The 19,196-nt window shown below is 40.1% G+C and overlaps 1 protein-coding gene across 1 annotated transcript in view; it reads right to left on the bottom strand.

Annotated features, from left to right (window-relative positions):
- Positions 1-19,196, bottom strand: part of ncor1 (nuclear receptor corepressor 1) — a 375,214-nt gene that overhangs the window by 163,159 nt on the left and 192,859 nt on the right. Inside the window, exon 17 of the mRNA XM_048612313.1 lies at positions 14,694-14,881. Coding sequence (XP_048468270.1) covers positions 14,694-14,881 — 188 coding nt within the window. The remainder of the gene's footprint in view (positions 1-14,693; positions 14,882-19,196) is intronic.

Here is a 19,196-nt window from a genome sequence, read left to right as displayed (position 1 = left end):
ATCTTGTATGTCTCTATTAAGTCACCTCTTAACCTTCTTCTCTCTAACGAAAACGCAAGTCCCTCAGCCTTTTGTCATAAGACCTTCCCTCCATACCAGGCAACATCCTGGCAAATCGCTTCTGCACCCTTTCCAATGCTTCCACATCCTTTCTATAATGCGGTGACCAGAATTGTACGCAATACTCCAAGCGCAGCCGCACCAGAGGTTTTGTACAGCTGCAACATGACCTCATGGCTCCGAAACTCAACCCTCTACCAATAAAACCTAACATACCGCTCGCCTTCTTAACAACACTATCAACCTGGGTGGCAACTTTCAGTGATCTATGCACACGGACACCGAGATCTCTCTGCTCATCCACACTACCAAGAATCTTACCATTAGCCCAGTACTCTATATTCCTGTTACTCATTCCAAAGTGAATCACCTCACACTCTTCTGCATTAAACTCCATTTGCCACCTCTCAGCCCAGCTCTGCAGCTTATCTTGTCCCTCTGTAATCTGCAACATCCTTCCGCACTATCCACAACTCACCGACTTTGGTGTCATCCGCTAATTTACTAACCCATCCTTCTACGCCCTCATCCAGGTCATTTATAAAAATGACAAACAGCAGTGGCCCCAAAACAGATCCTTGAGGTACACCACTAGTAACTGAACTCCAGGATGAACATTTCCCATCAACCACCACCCTCTGTCTTCTTACACCTCGCCAATTTCTGATCCAAACCACTAAATCACCCTCAATCCCATGCCTCCATATTTTCTGCAATAGCCTACCATGGGGAACCTTATCAAACGCTTTACTGAAATCCATATACACCACATCAACCGCTTTACCCTCACCCACCTGTTTGGTCACCTTCTCAAAGAACTCAATAAGGTTTGTGAGGCACGACCTACCCGTCACAAAACCGCGTTGACTATCCCTAATCAAATTATTCCTTTCTAGATGATTATAAATCCTATCTCTTAAAATCCTTTCCAACACTTTACCCACAACCGAAGTAAGGCTCACTGGTCTCACTGGTGAATATCGACGAAAAATATTCATTGAGCGCCTCTCCTATCTCTTTGGACTCCACGCACAACTTCCCACTACTGTCCTTGACTGGCCCTAATCTTACTCTAGTCATTCTTTTATTCCGGACATACCTGTAGAAAGCTTTAGGGTTTTCCTTGATCCTAACTGCTGAAGACTTCTCATGTCCCCTCCTGGCTCTTCTTAGCTCTCTCTTTAGGTCCTTCTGGCTAACTTGTAACTCTCAAGCACCCTAACTGAGCCTTCACGCCTTGAATTACATTCAACATCCTCTACTATATCTTATATTTATGGAGCTATGGAAAATATCAGGCATGACATATTAATGCTCTTAAATTCTTGAGTGAACCAGAATGTACAGCTGGTGTGCTCAGGTTTTTTGGACTTTGTAGGCATTTAGGTGAGCAACATGCAGCCTCATCAGCCACTCGGCTTTAAATCCAAATTCTCACGAATTTGACAGTCTCTCAAACTACAAATATTGACTGGACAAATCAGCAAGCTAGAAATGCAAGTAAAATAGAATTTGAGCTTCATGGCTGGCTTGGCAGGAATCACAGGAAATGGAGCTGAATGGCCAGGCCTGAAATATTCTGTTTGGCCCAAATGCAAATACTCCATGTAGTGATTTAATTCTTCCAATTCATGTATAACATACTCTATTAACATTTGTGAATACTTAAAACCAATTCAGTATGATTGTACTGTGCTTACAACCCTATTTTATGAAAACTAATGTGAAGAATCCATTCAGTATAGCCCCCTCAACTTGATGGTGTTTAACTGGTTTACTTGACTTATTATTTAATGGATCACCTATTAATAGCTGTCATTTCTTGTCTCTCTCAAACATGTAGGAATGGCAAAAAGTGAAGACGATATGAATTACCTGCGACAGAACATGGAGAGGCAAGCTTAATGGGCAGACAAACCACAGATAGAATTCAATCCAGAGAAGTGAGAGACAATACATTTTGGCATAAGGGGTAGGGAGACGCATTATAGACTCAAAAATCACAGTTTACAAGTCTGTGCAGGAACAAAGACATCCCCAACGATGAATTTGCATTGATCTTTGAAAGTGGCAGGGCATACTCGTTAGCTGCGTCTCAGTTCGAGAATTTAAGTGTACTCAGAGTTGTGACTTTCTGCCATGGGTCTTCAGATGATGAACAGGTCAATTTTTGACCTGTAGATCTTTGAACAAGGGGTACAATGTTTCAAAACAGTTGGATCTGAATTGCAGGAGCGGTTTCCTTTACTTTCTCTTTCTGCTGTTGCCTCATCATGAGAGCGTATGGACTCAGCGTGATGCAGCTTGATGGACAAACTGTCGCCTTCTTAAAACGAATGTTAGCAAACTTCCTTCGGTCAGTGATGTCATTGCTGCTGCTCATCAAGGAGTACTTCACACTATGTAACCAGTGGTGTCCCACAAGTGGGAGTGTGTGTTAAGGCCTCAATTATTCATATTATTTATTAACAACTTGGATAATGGCACAAAGTCATATACCCAAATACACTGTTGACACAAAGTTAGGTGGCATTATAAACAGTGTAGATGATAGCATAAAATTACAAAGGGATACTGACAGGCTAAGAGAATAGGCAAAACTGTGGCAGACGGAGTTCAATGTAAAACAAGTGCGAGGTTACCCAATTTAGGCCAAATAGGATAGATCAGGATACTTTGTCAATGGTATGAAGTTTAAAAACAGCAGATGCCCAAACAGACCTGGGGGTTCAGGTGCATTTAAAATTTCACAAACAGGTGCAGAAAATAATCAAGAGGGCTAACAAAATGTTGGCCTTTATATCTGGATGGCTGAAGCATAAGGACACAGAGATTATGTTGCAATTATACAAAAACCTGGTCAGACCTCATTTGAAGTATTTTGAACTATCTTTAGAGTAAATCTGTAAAGCAGGCTTTACACAGTGAATACAAGAGGTTAGGCAGAAGATTAAAAAGCAGAACATCAAAAGGAGCAATTTCTGGTTTATTCCCCATGCCAAGCTCGAATGAGGGAAAGAATAAAAAGATAAAGGAGATAAATCAATGGCTGAAAAGGTGATGAAATGTTCAGGGATTCAGGTTCTTGGATCATTGGGATCTCTTCTGGGGCAGGAAAGACCCGTTCAAAAAGGATGGGTTTCATCTGTAATGGAAAGGAACCAATATCCATCCTAGTGAGAAGATTTGCTAATTCTATTAAGGGCGACTATAAACCATTAGATGGGGGAGTGGAAGGATCCAATGTAGCAGAATAAATAGAAAGATAGAGGAGGATGGTTTTGAATCTGAAACTAACAATTTAGTTAGAAAACACAGACAAAAACAAGTCAGAGAACAAAGTAACTCTGAAGACCTAAACCTCTCATTTCAATGCAAGGGATCTTACAGGTAAGGCTGATGAACTCAGGGCACGTTTGGGAACATGGGATTGAGACATCATAGCTGTTACAGAAACTTGGCTGAAGGATGGACAGGAATGGTAGCTCAATGTTTCAGATTTCAGGTGCTACAGGAAGGATAGTACGAGAAGTGAGAGAGGAGGGGGAGTAGCGTTTTTGATTCAGAAAAACATTATTGCTGTAATTAGAGAAGATAGTTCTGAAAAATTGTCCAGTGAAAATATACAAATGTAAATTAGAAATAAAAAAGGAGTGATCACCTTGATGGGGTTGTATTATAGAGCCCCCCCAACAGTCAGAGGGAAATTGAGGAACAAATATGTAGAGAAATCTCAGATATACGTAAGAATAATAAGGTTGTAGTAGTAGGTGATTTTAATTTTCCAAACATTGACTGGAACTACCATAGTGTTAAAGGTTTGGATGGTGAAGATTTATTAAAAGTGAGGTTGTTGGCTTATTTGCCGAGCTGAGTGGCTATCATACAGACGTTTTGTTACCATGCCAGGTAACATCATTAGTGTGGCGTCCGACGAAGCAATGTTATTCTACTCCGCTTGGTATTTATATGATCCGGTCTGTTAAACTGGGTTATGTCATTTCTGGTTCTGTTCTGCATGGCTTTGTATATTGGGTCTAATTGCACGTTTGTTGATTGTATTACGGGTTGATAACCAGGCCTCTAGGAATTCCTGTGCGTGTCTGTGGTTGGCTTGAGCTAAGACGGTCACTTTATCCCAGTTAAATTGATGACCTTTGTTGTCCGAGTGCGCTGAGGGAAAGTTCGTCGTGTTGTTTTGCTGCTAGCTGGTGTTCTTGTATCCTGATGGCTAGTTTCCTTCTAGTCTGGCCAATGAAATGTTTGTTGCCGTCATTGCAAGTACTTCATAAACTACATTGGTTCTGTATGTCATGGTTATTGGGTCTTTGATCCTTGTAAGTGTTCGGTGTAGTGTGGCTGTGGGTTTGTGTGCTACCATGATTCCGAGTCATAGTTATGGGGTTCAGCGGTACAATCACCTGGATAATGCTCTCTGACCCAAATTTGCAAAGTGTAACTATTCTGTTCTAGTTGCTTCTTATAGCAGAGGTTTTATGAGATCATGTTTTATACAGCTGGGTCAAAGCACACCATCTAAACTACATGAGTTCTGCAACTTAATTGGTTAGCAATTAATTCTGTTATAACATAACCTGAGCTATCCATGCTATGTCACAGTGGGCTATTTAGATGCACATTATGGCATCTCAGAGCCAGGTACAGAGTTTAATACATTTTCTGAAAAATCTATATATGTTGCTGATACTAACAGATTATGGTGTTACGACTTACGATTTATCCAACAATCAGGCAGCAATGATTTGAACAGCCTTTTCCAGAACTGAATGCTAATCAATGAATCAGGAATATAAATTGGGCTAAGGAGTCCTGGCCTAGAGAGTCATCATCCGCAATCTGGATCCTCTGCTCAAGGAAAAATGTTCTTAAATAATAGTAATAGTAATATCCCTTCCTGACAGTGAGTTAATATGAAAATTGTGGAAATGTTTCAATATTTTACACAAAAGTAAAGCAATAAGTCCATTGAAGTGCCATTTCCAAAACATCATTTCTAATTAGGTTCGGAATCTGTTGTTGTTGTGTGCACACCCTATGGAGAACATTCCTGCTGCAGAACATGTCATTTCTTCAGAACAGTTAAACACAGTGTAGAAATAAATGCTAGCGTAATAAACTTTCTGTACGGTGGAGTTACTACATAAAGACACAAAGAGAAAGAATTATAAACATATCCTAACCCAGGAATGTGTTGCATCACAGGATCTATGCAAGAGTTCTAAATGAATAATTCTGGCAAACCCTAGTGACGAATAGGAACAGACTCACCACATTTTGTTGAATGGGTGATAGTAAGCAGCTGTATGAGTAGGGGATAGGGTAACAGATTTACTGGCAATCTTTGCCAGCAGTTTAGATCAGAGGGAAAAGGGAAACACACAGAGAGACCAAGCAACAAAGGAAAAAAATTCCAAGAAACATGAGTCAGCACCAGCTGCAGTGAAAGATTAGGAATAGTAAAGTACTAGAACTGAAATAAATCAATAGCAAAACAGCTGCTTCCATCTTAGTAACCCCATTTTAAAGTCATTGAAAATATAAACCCAAGTAGTCAGGGTGTTTCATTAACCCTTTACAAAAGTTAGGTGGGAAATCCCAGATACAGTGACTAATGTTGTGTTAGCTTAGTTGCAGACCCATAACTAGGAATCCTGAATAGCTTATAAACAGATTGAAACACGAGGGGCATTTACTATCTTTCAGTATATTGTGAAGCATGGTTAGTTGTATCAGACTATGATGCATTATCAACTGATTGAGAAATTGCCTCTTTACATAAGCGACATAGAAATGCATGAAGCAGGGAAGCAACCCATGTGCCAAGATCAGAAATACATTTTTTTTTTTACCAACAATCCTGATATACCCATTACAGCAGGAAATGATGGGATACTTAAATTGGCCACTGTTGGGATGCAGGTACACTGTCCCAAATCCTGCACCCTCAGCACAGACATGCCAGATTTTGAATATTCTCAGATTCTGGATCTCCCACCAGATCAGACAACAGCAGGCAGATGATCAAGATGAGCACTTGACTTTCAAGTTTATGAACTAGCCAGAAGTAGTTTCACCTTTTGTTTCTAAGGCCAACAATCCCCCCTGCAAGACACTTTCGCAGAGGCAATTTCCCCGTATTATGAATACACTAATTAGGAGGAGTAGGCCTTTCAGTTCCTCAAACCTGCTCTGCCATTTAACCTAGTAAGATCGTGACTGATCTGATTACTATACATTTCCACCTACCCCAACAAATTTACATCCCATTGCTTATCAAGAATCTATGAACCCTTGCATTGAAAATATTAAAGTCTCTGCAACCCACCTTTAAAGTGTCCTAAAGATTCACGACCCTCTGTGAGAAAACTTTTGCCTCATCCATTTTAAGTGAGCATCCTCTATTTTTAAATGATGAGCCCTAGCTCTCTCCCGTTAGAAGAAACATCCTTACCCATAACATTCCTGTCAAGACTCCTCAGGATCTCAGATATTTCAATCAATTCACTTCTTACTCTTCTGAAGTCCAGTGGATACAAGCCTAACCTAACCATCCTTTTCTCATAAGGCAACATACCCACTCCAGCTAGTAGTTGAGTACTCCTTCTCTGAATACCTTCAATGCATTTACATCCTTCCTTAAACATGGTGACTAATACTATACACAGTACTCTAGATGTGGTCTCACTGGTGCCTGCATAACTGAAGCATGTTCTCCTTATTTTTTACTTAATTCCCCTTGCAATAAGTAATAAGCTATTAGCTTTCCAAACTCCTTCCCTTGCTTGCATATTAGTCTTTTGCAATTCATGCAAGAGGTCACCTGATAGCTGTGATTCCTCTTGCCATTTGGGGAATGTGTTCATTTTGGCAGAAGAATAAAAAGCAATTACACAGTTTCCCATCTACATTATGTTTGCCAGATCTGTGCCCACTCACTTAACCTTCTTTATTTTTATGGTCTCCATATATCCTCTCTCCAACTTATTTTCCTACCTGTACTTGCATCATGAGCAAATCTGGCAACTATTCCTTTAATCCAAGTCAGTTATATAAATTATAAACAGTTAGGTCCCAGCTTTGATTCCAGTGGCACATCACACATTATAAGCTGCCAACTTGAAAACGACTCTATTTATGTCTTCCCTCTGCTTCCTGTTAGCCAGTCTATCTTCTATCCATGCCAGTATACTATACCTGACACCATGAGCTTTTACTTTCTGCTGTAGCACCTTAATAAATGCCTTATGAAAATTTAAGTACAATACATCCACTGGTTCCCCTTTATCCACAACATGGCAGGGCAGTTGAGTGAAGTAAAAATGGGGGAACACTTAGGGTCCACCAATCATAATTCTATTAATTTTAAAATGGTTATGGAAAAAGATGTCCAAAAAGATTAAAGTTTTTTAATTGGAGCAAAGCAAATTTTAAAGGTAGGAGACAAGAACTTTCAAAAGTTGACTGGAGTAGACTGTTCACAGGTAAAGGGACAACTGACAAGTGGGAGGCGTTCAAGAGTGTGATGACGAGAGTTCAGAGGGATTATGTTCCTGTTAGAGTGAAGGGTAAGGCTGGTAAGATTAAGGAACAATAGATGAATAAAGATATTGAGCTTCTAATCAAGAAAAAAAGAGAATCTTATTTTAGATATGGTTCAATTGAATTTCTTAATCAATATAAACAGTATCGGGGCATTCTTAAGAAAGAAATCAGGAAGGCAAAGAGGGGACATGAGATAGCATTGGCAGTTAAGATAAAGGATAATCCAAATAGATTCTACAAATACATTAAGAGCAAGAGGGTAACAAGAGAGAGGGTAGGGCCCCTTAAAGATTAAGGAAGTCATCCTTGTGTTGAATCCCAGGAGATGGGAGAGATACTAAATGAATATTCTGAGTTAGTTTTCACTATGGAGAAAGAAGTAGAGTCGAGAGAATGCAGAGAAATAAATTTTGATATTTTAGGAACAGTTACTATTACAAAAGAGGAAGTTTGGGCGGTCTTAAGAGAATATAAATGTGGATAAATCTCCAGGCACTGAGCTAATGTAGCCCAGAACATTGTGGGAAGCAAGGGAAGAAAGTGCGAGACCCCATGCAGAAATATTTGCATCATCCATAAATACTGGTAAAGTGCCTGATGACTGGAGGATGGCTAATGTTGCATCTTTGTAAAGAAAGGCTGTAAGGAGAAACCAGGGAACTATACACCTGTGAGTCTGACCTCTGTTGTGGGTAAATTGTTGGAGATGATTATAAAAAATAAGATTTATGAACATTTAGAGAGGCAAAAATTGATTAGGGATAGTCAGCATGGTTTTGTGCGAGGAAAATCATGTCTCACAAACGTGTTTGAGTTTTTTGAGGAAGTTACCAGAAAGACTGAGGAGGGCAGAGCAGTAAACATTTACTTGGACTTCAATAAAGCCTTCGACAAGGTTCCATATCATCGACTAATTAGTAAAGTTGGGTCACATGGGATTCAGGGCGAGCTTGCCAACTGGATACATAATTGGCTTAACAGCAGGAGACAGAGAATAGTGGTGGAGAATTGCTATTTGGACTGGAAGCCTGTCACGAGTGGTGTTCCCCAGGAATCGGTTCTGGGTCCTCTTTTGTTTTAGTCATTTATATAAATGATTTGGATGAGAATATAGAAGGCATGGTTAGTAAGTTTGATGAGACACCAAAATTGATAGGACACCATAATTGATGGCATAGTAGACAGTGAAGAAGGTTTTCTAAGATTACAGAGGGATCTTGATCAAATAGGTCAACGGGCTACAAAATGGCAGATGGAGTTCAATCTGGATAAATTCGAGGCATTGCATTTGGTACAACAAGGGTTAGGGCTTATATAATTAATGGTAATGCCTTGGGTAGTGTTATGGAACAAAGGAACCTTGGGGTGCAGGTACATAATCCTTTGAAGTTTGCATCACATATGGACAGGGTGGTTAAAAAGGCATTTAGCACGCTTGCCTTCATTGCTCAGTTCTTCAGGTATAGGAGTTGAGAAGTTATGTTGAGGTTGTACAGGACATTGGTGAGGCCTCTTCTGGAATATTGGGTCCAGTTCCGGTTGCCCAGTTATAGGAAGACTATTATTAAGTTGGAAGGGGTTCAGAAGAGATTTACTGGTATGGAAGGTTTGAGTTATAATGAAAGGTTGGAAAGGCTGGGACATTTTTCACTAGAGTGTAGCAGGTTGAGGGATGACCTTATAGAAGTTTATAAAATAATGAGGGGTATAGATAGAATTAATGGTAGTTGCCTTTTCCCTAGGATGGGCAATTTCAAGACTGGGGGCACATTTTTAAGGGGGGAGGAGAAAGATTTAAAAAAGACACGAGGGGCAAATTTTTTTTTTTAATGGAGATTGGCTCACGTGTGGAATGAACTCTCTCAGGAAGTGGTGATTGTGGGTACAAGTACAACGTTTAAAAGACATTTGGATAAGTACCTGAATAGGAATGGTTTGGAGGGATATGGGCCAGAATCAGGCAGGTGGGACTAGTTAAGTTTGGGATTATGATTGGATGAAAGGGTCTGTTTTCATGCTGTACGACTTTATGACTCTATTTTACTTCCTTAAAGAACTCCAATAGATTTGTTAGATTTCTTTTGCACAAAACCACTTAGACTCGTTATGACAGCTTGAACTCATCTAAGTACTCTGCTATAATTTAATAGTAACTTACAAAATCCAACTTTTTGAATAAAAGAATTATATCTGTTCCCTTCAAATCTAATGAGACGGTCCCTGAATCTAGCTTAATCTCTTGACCATGATGCGCAGATATAGAGGAAACTGATCTAAGATCTTTTGATTCTGTCTACATGCCCATGGCCCTAGCAAAGTAACCTAACCTAAAGATTCTAGAGTCACCAGTTTACTATAAATTGGGTGAGTTAACTCCCCTCCTTATCATAGACTGATACTCCACAAAGGATCATTTGACATGCAAGTCATTACTGGCTAGCTATCTGCAACTGCTGTTCAGCTCATCTATTTCTCCATTCTTTCTCCACAGCCATGCATATTTACTCTTTAGGTGCTTATCCATCTTCCTTTTTAAAGGTAGAATTGAATCCTCCTTCAACCTCTCTCAGGCACTGCATTCTAGAATCTAACCAATTGTTGTCACTTCACGTCACTTTTGCTGATCTTCTTAAATCGACTTCTGTTTCTCAACCTTTTGTCAACAGTAAAAATATCTCTATCCATTCTGCCCAGACCCCTCATGATTTTGATCATCTCCATTAAATCTTCTCAAAGAAGAACTGCCACAACTTCTACAATTTAAGCACAAAGCTCAAATCCCTCAACCACAGATCTATCCTCATAATTTTTTTTTTTTTTTAAGATCATTTTGATTATCTTCAATCTTCCATGAAGCGTGGTGCTGAGAAATGGGCACCAGTTCAGAGGAGGCTAAGTCAGTGTTCTATGAAGGACCAAATTACTACAGTTGCTGGAATCTGTACGGAAAACAAAAAATGCTGGAGCTCACAGTGGGTCAGGCAGCATCCATGGAGAGAAAGCAAATGAACGTTTAGAGTCTAGATGACTCTTCTTCAGAACTGCCTGAACCACTGTGATCTCCTGAGTTTTATCAACCATGCTCATCAAAAGCGCCTTGCATTAGTACTTTGTGTCTTTATAAATAAAGTCCTGGAGTTTATATTTTTTTTTAAACCACTTTCTCAGACTGCTCTGCAATTTCAACAATTCGTGTACAAACATCCCATGTTGTTTCTGCCTCTGCACCCTCTTTAGAATTGCACCCTTTATTTGTATTATTTCTTTGTTCTTTCTACCAAAGTGCATCATTTTACAATTCACTGCATGAACTTTCATCTGCCATTTGTCTGCCCTGCCAATGTTCTCTTGAAGTTGATTATTTATTACACAGAATTCATTATATTTCTTGGTTGTGTATCATGTGCAAATTTTGAAACTATGCTCAATCTAGGTCGTTACTGTATAGCAAGAAAAACAATGATCCAAGTATCAACCTTAAGACATAGCCAGAATGGATGTCTATTTCCAGGAATTTGGAGCACAATGGGCACACTTAATGTTAGAGGCTGTTGTCAGAAGGTGGAGTGTGCTTATCAGTGTTCACTTTATGAGCAATGGAAGCCCAGGGCAGGTTATGTATTCTCCCAGTAGAAGAAGCAAATGTCTTTATCAGTACAGTTGTCAAATATGTTGTCAAAAACAGTATTACATACAAATGTTGAGGAGGGAGGGCAGTATTGTAAGCAAAAGTGTCAACACCAACTGTTAAACATTTTTTTTAAAGCCTTGCAAATCGATAAAGGTGCATTTAATACTTGCAGTGATGGGTGACAGAAAGCAAATTCTGTGGGGATCTTAGAAAAGAGGTTAAAAGGACAATTTAGTAAAAAGAAACATTGAAAATACTGACTATAAAAGACAATGATAAAATTCAATAACCTCAATTAGCAAAAGAATTCAAAATAAAATGGGGAGGCATTTAAGAAATAAGCAAGACAGGACACATGCAGGATTAGTGAATAGACACTTGATATCAGTTTTTTTTAAACAGTAGAGGCTTGGAAAGTGAAAACTGCAACAGCAGACACGCTTGATAGATTAAAAAAACAAGAGGGGTGTCAGCTAGCTCAATTGGCTGGCCCCTTCGTTTACAATGTAAAACAACAACAGCATGGGTTCAATTCCCACACTGGCTATGGTTACTGTGAAGGACTCTCCTTCTGAACCTCACCCCTCACCTGAAGCACAGTGGGCCCTTAGGTTAAAGCACCACTAGTTGTCTCTGTCTAATTGTACAGCAGTTCTGTAGTAGCTTTACTTCTACATGGAGAAACAACCTTTAAGGGGCAGCACGGCGCTCAGTGATTAGCATTGCTGCCTGACAGCCAGGGACCTGGGTTTGATTCCAGCCTTGGGCAACTGTCTGTGTGGAATTTGCACATTCTCCCTGTGTCTGCGTGGGTTTCCTCCGGTTAGGTGGATGGCTATGCTAAATTACCCATAGTGTCTAGGGTGGGATACTCTTGGGAGGGTCGGTGAGGTCACTGTCACTGGGGAAGGGGTCAAATGCTAAATGGCATGCTTTCGCATTGTAGGGATTTTATGATGATTTCAGGGTAAAAGTGCTTTTTGTTTTTTTTCTGTGGGGTTATAGTTAAGCAACATTTTCTGTAGTAAGGACTAGGGATTAAGGCCCTTGAGTAATTCATTTAAGTATCTTCCAGAAGGTTTCATTTAAAAGGCTCAAGTCATGGTAGGAGACCTCAAAACTGTAGTGTGTTCTTCCTGCTTTATGTGGGAAACCGGGAACACTTCCAGTGCCTGGGGCCAGCATGTGTGCAGGAAATGCCTTCAGCTGCAGCTCTTGGACACTGTTAAGCATCCGCATGGTGGGGAGTGTCAAAGATAGCACGTATAAGAGAGCTGGTTACACTGCAGGCTAAGACTCCACAGACAGGAAGTGAATGGGTGACCACCACCAGGTAGAGCTAAAAGCACTATACAGGCAGTGCAGGGGTCTCCTTTGGCTATTCCCTTACAAAACAGACATACAGCTTTGGATACTGTTGATGGGAATAGCCTCTCAAGAGAAAGCAACAACCAAATTCGTTGCACTGCAGTTGGCTCTGCTGCACAAGGCATGAGTAAAAAGACTGGGAATGCAATAGTTATGGAGATTTCAATTTTAAGGGGAATAGACAGCCATTTCTGCGGCCACAAACGAGGATATTATATGTTGCCTCCCTGGTACTAGGTCAGGGAAATCTCAGAGGAGCTACAGGACATTCCGGAGGGGGAGGGCAAACAGCCAGTAGTCATGGTAAAAACAACATGGGACCTTTTTTTTTTAACCTAAAAGCAGAACATAGGGAGTTAGGAAATAAGTTGAAAAGAAGATTCCTACCTTTGAGGTCTTTAAGGTGACTACCAGTGCCGCGTGCCAGTCAGAGTAGAAATAACAGGCTATGTCAGTTGAACATGCAGCTGAAGAGAGAGTGCGATGGGGTGGTAGATTTCAGATCCTTGGGGCCTTGGGAGTGGTTCTGGGGCAGGTTAGACCGGTATAAACTGGACAGGTTATACCTGGGCAGGGCTGGGACAGATGTCTTATGGTGAGTATTTGCTCAAGTGGTTGAGGAGCATTTGTTGGGAAATGGTGTTGGGGAAATTAATAGGGTTGAAAGCCGATAATCCCCAACCCCTGATAATGATACAGCCCAGAGTACTTCAGGAAGTAGCCCTACAAAAAGGTGGATGAATACATGGTCATCTTCCAAGATTCTATAGATTAGAGGGTAGCTAATGTAACCCCTCTATTTAAAAAGGAGGGTTGAGAGAAAACCGAAGAGTATAGACCAGTCAGACTTACGTTCGTATTGGGGAAATCACCAGAGTCCATTATAAAAAAATTTAATAGTTGACCTCTCAGAAAACAGTGGCAGGATTGGACAGAGTCAGATTTATGAAAGGAAAATCATGCTTGACAAATCTACTGGAATTCTTCAATGATGTGACAAATAAGTTGACAAAGGCAAGCAATGTGGGTTATTTGGTCTTTCAGAAGGCTTTTGTCAAAATCTCACAAAAAAATTACAGCATAAAATTAAAGCGCACAGGATTGGGGGTAGTGTATTGAGATGGATAAATAACTGGTTGGCAGAAAGAAAATAGAAAGTTGAAATAAGTTTTTATTGTGAATGGCAGGCTGTGACTAGCGGAGTTACTGCAGGGACCAGCATGTGGAACTGAACTATTCACAATATGTATTCATGATTTGGATTAGGGAACTATGCAGTTTGCCAAATATGCTGATAAAACAAAATTGGGTGGGAGGGGAATTGCGAGGTGGTGCAGAAATGTTTCAGTGTAATTTGGGAAAATGGGAATGGGAAAATGCATGACTAATGCAGTATAACATGGATAAACATGAGGTTATCTATCTTGGGAGCACAAACAGGGAGGTAGATTATTATATAATAGCTATAAATTGGGAGAAAGGGATGTGCAATGAGACTCAGGTGTACTAGTACACCTGTCCTGAAAGCAAGGATGCAGGTGCAAAATGCAAAAAAGGTGGCAAATGCTATGTTGTACACAGCAAGAGAATTTGAGTACAGGAGCTGAGAGGTCTTGTTGCAATTATACAGGGTCTTGTGATTTAAACAGGGCATTATAACAAATATTTCTGCAGTCTCTCTATCTGAGGAAGGATGTTCTTGGTATAAAGGGAGTGCAGCAAAGGTTTCCCAGACTCAAGGAGATAACTGACAAGATGATTGTAGATGCATTGGTGGTGATCTTTCAGGAATCACTGAAAAAAGACAGGGAGGGTCCCAGAGGGCTGAAAAATGGCTAATGTTACATCCCTGCTCAAGGAGAAGTAAAGTGCTTCATAATTAGATCACATGCTTTCTTGCAACTTAACTCACTGGATGTTTTGTACTTTTAGTTCAGATCTTTTATTTCAGTCAAAGATTGTGAAACATTTAGTTTAACAATAGGAGAGAAGCATAGAACTTGTAATTTTCAATTCTGCGGCTGCTATTTCACTGGATAGAGAATATTTCACTGTGGGCAGGTATACTCACCAAGTTCAGGTGGAGGAGGGGGGTTGGGTGGCTCTTCGCTGATGGCTTCTTTTGCCATGGATCTCAAGATCCTGCCTTTCCGCCTCCCCTGACTGTTTGCAGTTTTCCGCCCTCGTGGAGCAGACTGTTCCTTTTCTTCAGGTTCCTCTCCTGCAGTATCTGGTTTGTCCTTTTCCTTGATGGTTTCCCTGGTGGCACAAACAAAGACAATTGTGATTTAAACAGGGCATTACAGCAAATAAGTCACATGCTAAGTTCAGCCTTCCATCCCAACAATGTAAACTCCAACTTCCTTGTCCTGGACTTTGCAGTTACACAAATCATCTGAGATACACCCAATAGCAAGAGACTCAAAAACATGGTAAATTAAGAATGGGAGGTCAGAGAAACAGCCAACACAATTTTACATAAGCACAGGCAGAACAACAGGAATTCTCTTACCTGCCTAGAGAGGTAACAGGGAAGCAGCAAACTGACAGTTTTAAATATTTTGACCACAATCATATTTTAAAATAAGCTGCATTGTCAGGATCAGTGATTTGTTATAACAGACACAACAAAATTGCTACAAAAGACTTAAGGCTTTTTAAAAATTCATTCATGGGATGAGGGTGAAGCCAGCATTTATTGCCCATCCCTAATTGCCCAGAGGGCAGTCATGAGTCAACCACATTGCTGTGGATCTGGAGTCAGGCCAGGTAAGGCTGACAGTTTCCTCCCCTAAAGGACATTAGTGAGCCAGATGGGTTTTTCCAACAATTGACAATGGATTCATGGTCATTATTAGACTCTTAATTACAGATATTTATTGAATTCAAATTCCACCATCTGCCGCGGCAGGTCCCCAGAACATTACCTGGATCTCTGGATTAACAGTCCAGTAATAATACCACTAGGTCATTGCCTCCTCTATGCATTAGATTGAACCAGTTAGCTTTGAATAAACTTTCACAGAAAGTGAGCTCAAATTCTGCACAGCTTCCATTTTCTCAAAATTTCAACTGCATTGTCCAAAACATCAGTCTTTTTGTAAATAAATCAGTGCTACTGAGTTTGATATTAATCACAACCCAAACCGTACAGCCTCCCAGGAGATGATCCAAGGAACAAAAAGAATGCATCAATAAAATTCCATTCTTTAAATACTTATTCAGCACCTCGACTGCTATAACCTGCCCACCCATCATCACAGTTAGCTTGAATTCTAACCTTGCTCGAACAGTTAGGTGAAATAATGCTGCTCATTGTGAAGGTGGCACAAGTTCTGCTTTCAAGCACAACGTTTTCATGACCAGAGTAGCAGCCAGAGTAAATTGGAGCCGTACAGAATCAATTGCCGAAATTATCATATCCTCTCACAAGTGAAAATGTTACCAAATTCAACATTAACACAGACACAAATCATGCGACTGATTAATGGGATAAAACAACTTGAACATCATTTTAAAAACCTGACTTCACACAGTAGCCTAGTCATTTAACAGATCCAAATGCACACGAACCTTTGAACAAGTAATATCATAAATGTCTTTGAAAACAGGCAGTAGAGAAATTAAACTAAGAAAACACATGAAGGAGGCTCTGTACCTCCAATCAAAGAAACAAACAAAGAGAGAAGCTTCATATGCAGCAATTTCCAAATAATGAGAAAGATGCAGAATGAGCTTCCCAACATGTTAAACCTCAACATAGAACTGATTAAAGGCAAAATGTTTCAAATGCTAGAAATCTGAAAACCGAAGTTCTGGAAAAGTCAGAGGACTTGCAATGCTAACTCCACAGATGCTGTCAGACATGCTGAGTTTCACCAGCATTGTGCATTTGTTACAGGACTGTAAACTGAGGTGCAAAAATTAATTTAACTTAAAGTTGAACTCAAAAGCACAAAAGCAAGTAAAACTACCGGTTATGCCAAAGGTTTACAGCATCAAAGACCTTTCCTCTGATCATTTCAGCACCAGAACTTTATCAATCTAATTTTATGACGCTTTTGTTTCCTCAGAGCCATCATCCGATCCTTATATATCTTTTTTTCAAATATTCACATCTTTCCTAAAAAATATGGAATATTACCGATTCCCTGTTCCAATAACAGTGACAAGAAATTTATAAAAAACCTCTTCTTCAATCTTATGGTTGCCCAACACTTCAAGAAGAAATAAACTGGCCCTCTAATCACTACCCGGCCAGAACGTTTCAATTTCTTTTTAAGAAATCTATTAGATAGTCTATAACCTTTATTGTTCTACTAGAAATAGTCCCTGCACCTTGTACCAATAAAATTCCATCATCCCAGTGAATCATCACTACATCTGTTTCATGGATTTAAAATGCTTCATGCAATGAGGCTCTTGATTAATACACTATAGTTCAACTGTGACTAAGTTGTTGGGTTAAACAATTTGCCTTTGCCAGGGTACTGCGTATTCCACTTATAACATCCAAACAAAAACTACCGATTCTTTATTAAGATTTTAGCTACCTACTCTCTTACTTATGACAATTATGTACCTTAATCCATAGGTCTCTTTGCCATCCACTGCCTTAAGCATATTTCCACTGCACACACTCATTCCTAGTATTTCCTTCATACTTCAAATTAAATTCTATCGAGTCTCCATCAAGATAGTGACTGATATTTTTTAATTAAACAGTTGCATTAACTGGGCTTGCATCATTAACTAAGATAACAAGGTGTAGAGCTGGATGAACACAGCAGGCCAAGCAGCATCAGAGGAGCAGGAAGGCTGACGTTTCGGGCCTAGACCCTCAGAGCCTTCCTCTTGCATCATTAACTGTTAGGTGGCCTTGGCCAGCACCTCACCTACCCAGAAGCCAACACTCTGGTGAACAAAGGAAAAGCCTGGTGCATGTGCTTCATTGTCACTGCCACTGGGAAAGGAGTCAACTGCACTGCATTCAATTCATGATTATGTGCAGATGCAATGTCCCCTCCAAGCTGCTGCTTCGTCTGACTATTATGGATGCACACATCCAAATGGTTATATGATGGTTATTATAAAGTACCATTTGCAAAGAACTGGTGGATTGCACCACAAAAGACTTTAGTGGATAAGAGCCAAACGTGATTAGGTGAAATCAACAGCAAAAACTTACTGTGTCAGTTCCTGACTAATGCGCATCTGCTGGGCCCTGAAACAAATAGCAAGAGGAGACCCTCCTGAAGATTTCAGCTCCGGCCCAGGTCATTCGTTGGACTGATTTCAATTTCAACTCTTGATTTCTGGCCCTGGTTCTGTTACCTTGTGCAGCAGCAGTGTGGTTGCGATAGAGAGGAATGTTGCGAGAGGGAGGTGCAACCGGTGGGAAGTTGGAGTGAGCAAATGAGAGGTAGCAGGGTCAGCTAGTGGGAGGAAAAGGCAGACAGGACAGGTGGGACAGGACAATGACAAGGGGGAGGGAGATTGTGAACAGGGGAGGGAAGCACAGGGTCAGAGGGAGGGGGTAAGTGAGAGGGAACCAGTGGATGGATGAGGCAAGTAGTAAGGTCAAGTGGCAAGTGAAAGGTAAGTTTTGAGCAGGAGGCAAGGAGAAAGCATTACCAAGTTATTAAAACTTAATTTTTTTTGAGACTTGTGAAAATATTGAGATTAAGGGGAATTTGGTCCAGTTAATATCAGTGATCTAATTATTCTGTTGCAGCTCGTTTTGTAGAACAAAAGAAGCTTGATCCCAATGACATTTGACATATTAAAGACACAGGTCATTAACTAACCAATGCCTTTCTGATGTATAGTACTAAGTTTAAAACAAGGAGTTCTGAAGTTCAAACATCACCACACTAAATTTAAAATTGAAACCTGGAAATTTTTGAACTAATATGTTACTATATCAATGGCTACATTGATATTGCTTCTTCATCTTCCATACCCTTCTAAAACTATGTTATATATTTCTTTTAAATTTTGATTGGTGGTACAAATGTGCACATTACCTTAATATCACTGCACATAATGAAATCTGCACATAGGACACAGAAAGAAAAATCGAGGGAACATTGATGATGATCTTCGTTTTACTTTCTGCCACTTAAAAGCGAATTTTACTTCTGAAGTTATGGATCTCATCACCTAGAAAGAACAAGTCAGGAGTGTGATGGAACACTCCCCACTTGTCCAGATGAACACATCTCCAACACACTCAAAAAATCTCAACACTATTCAAGACAAAACCGCCACCTGACAGAAAGACTATCCTGTACCTCTCATATTCACACTATGGTCACTAGCCAATGTAGCAGCAGAATATACCATCTAAATAAAGGATACACTGCAGAAACTCACAAAGATTTCTTTAACATGCCCTCCAAACTTGCATCCATTACCATGTGGAACATAGAACATAGAACATTACAGCGCAGTACAGGCCCTCCGGCCCTCGATGTTGCGCTGACCTGTGAAACCAATCTGAAGCCCATCTAACCTAAACTATTCCATTATCATCCATATGTTTATCCAATGACCATTTAAATGCCCTTAAAGT

This window comes from Rhincodon typus, chromosome 26 (assembly GCF_021869965.1).
Source record: "Rhincodon typus isolate 14 chromosome 26, sRhiTyp1.1, whole genome shotgun sequence".
In the NCBI taxonomy this organism is placed as follows: Eukaryota; Metazoa; Chordata; class Chondrichthyes; order Orectolobiformes; family Rhincodontidae; genus Rhincodon; species Rhincodon typus.
The sequence above is the reverse complement of the archived record's forward strand: the minus strand, read 5'-3'. Positions and strand labels throughout refer to the sequence as shown.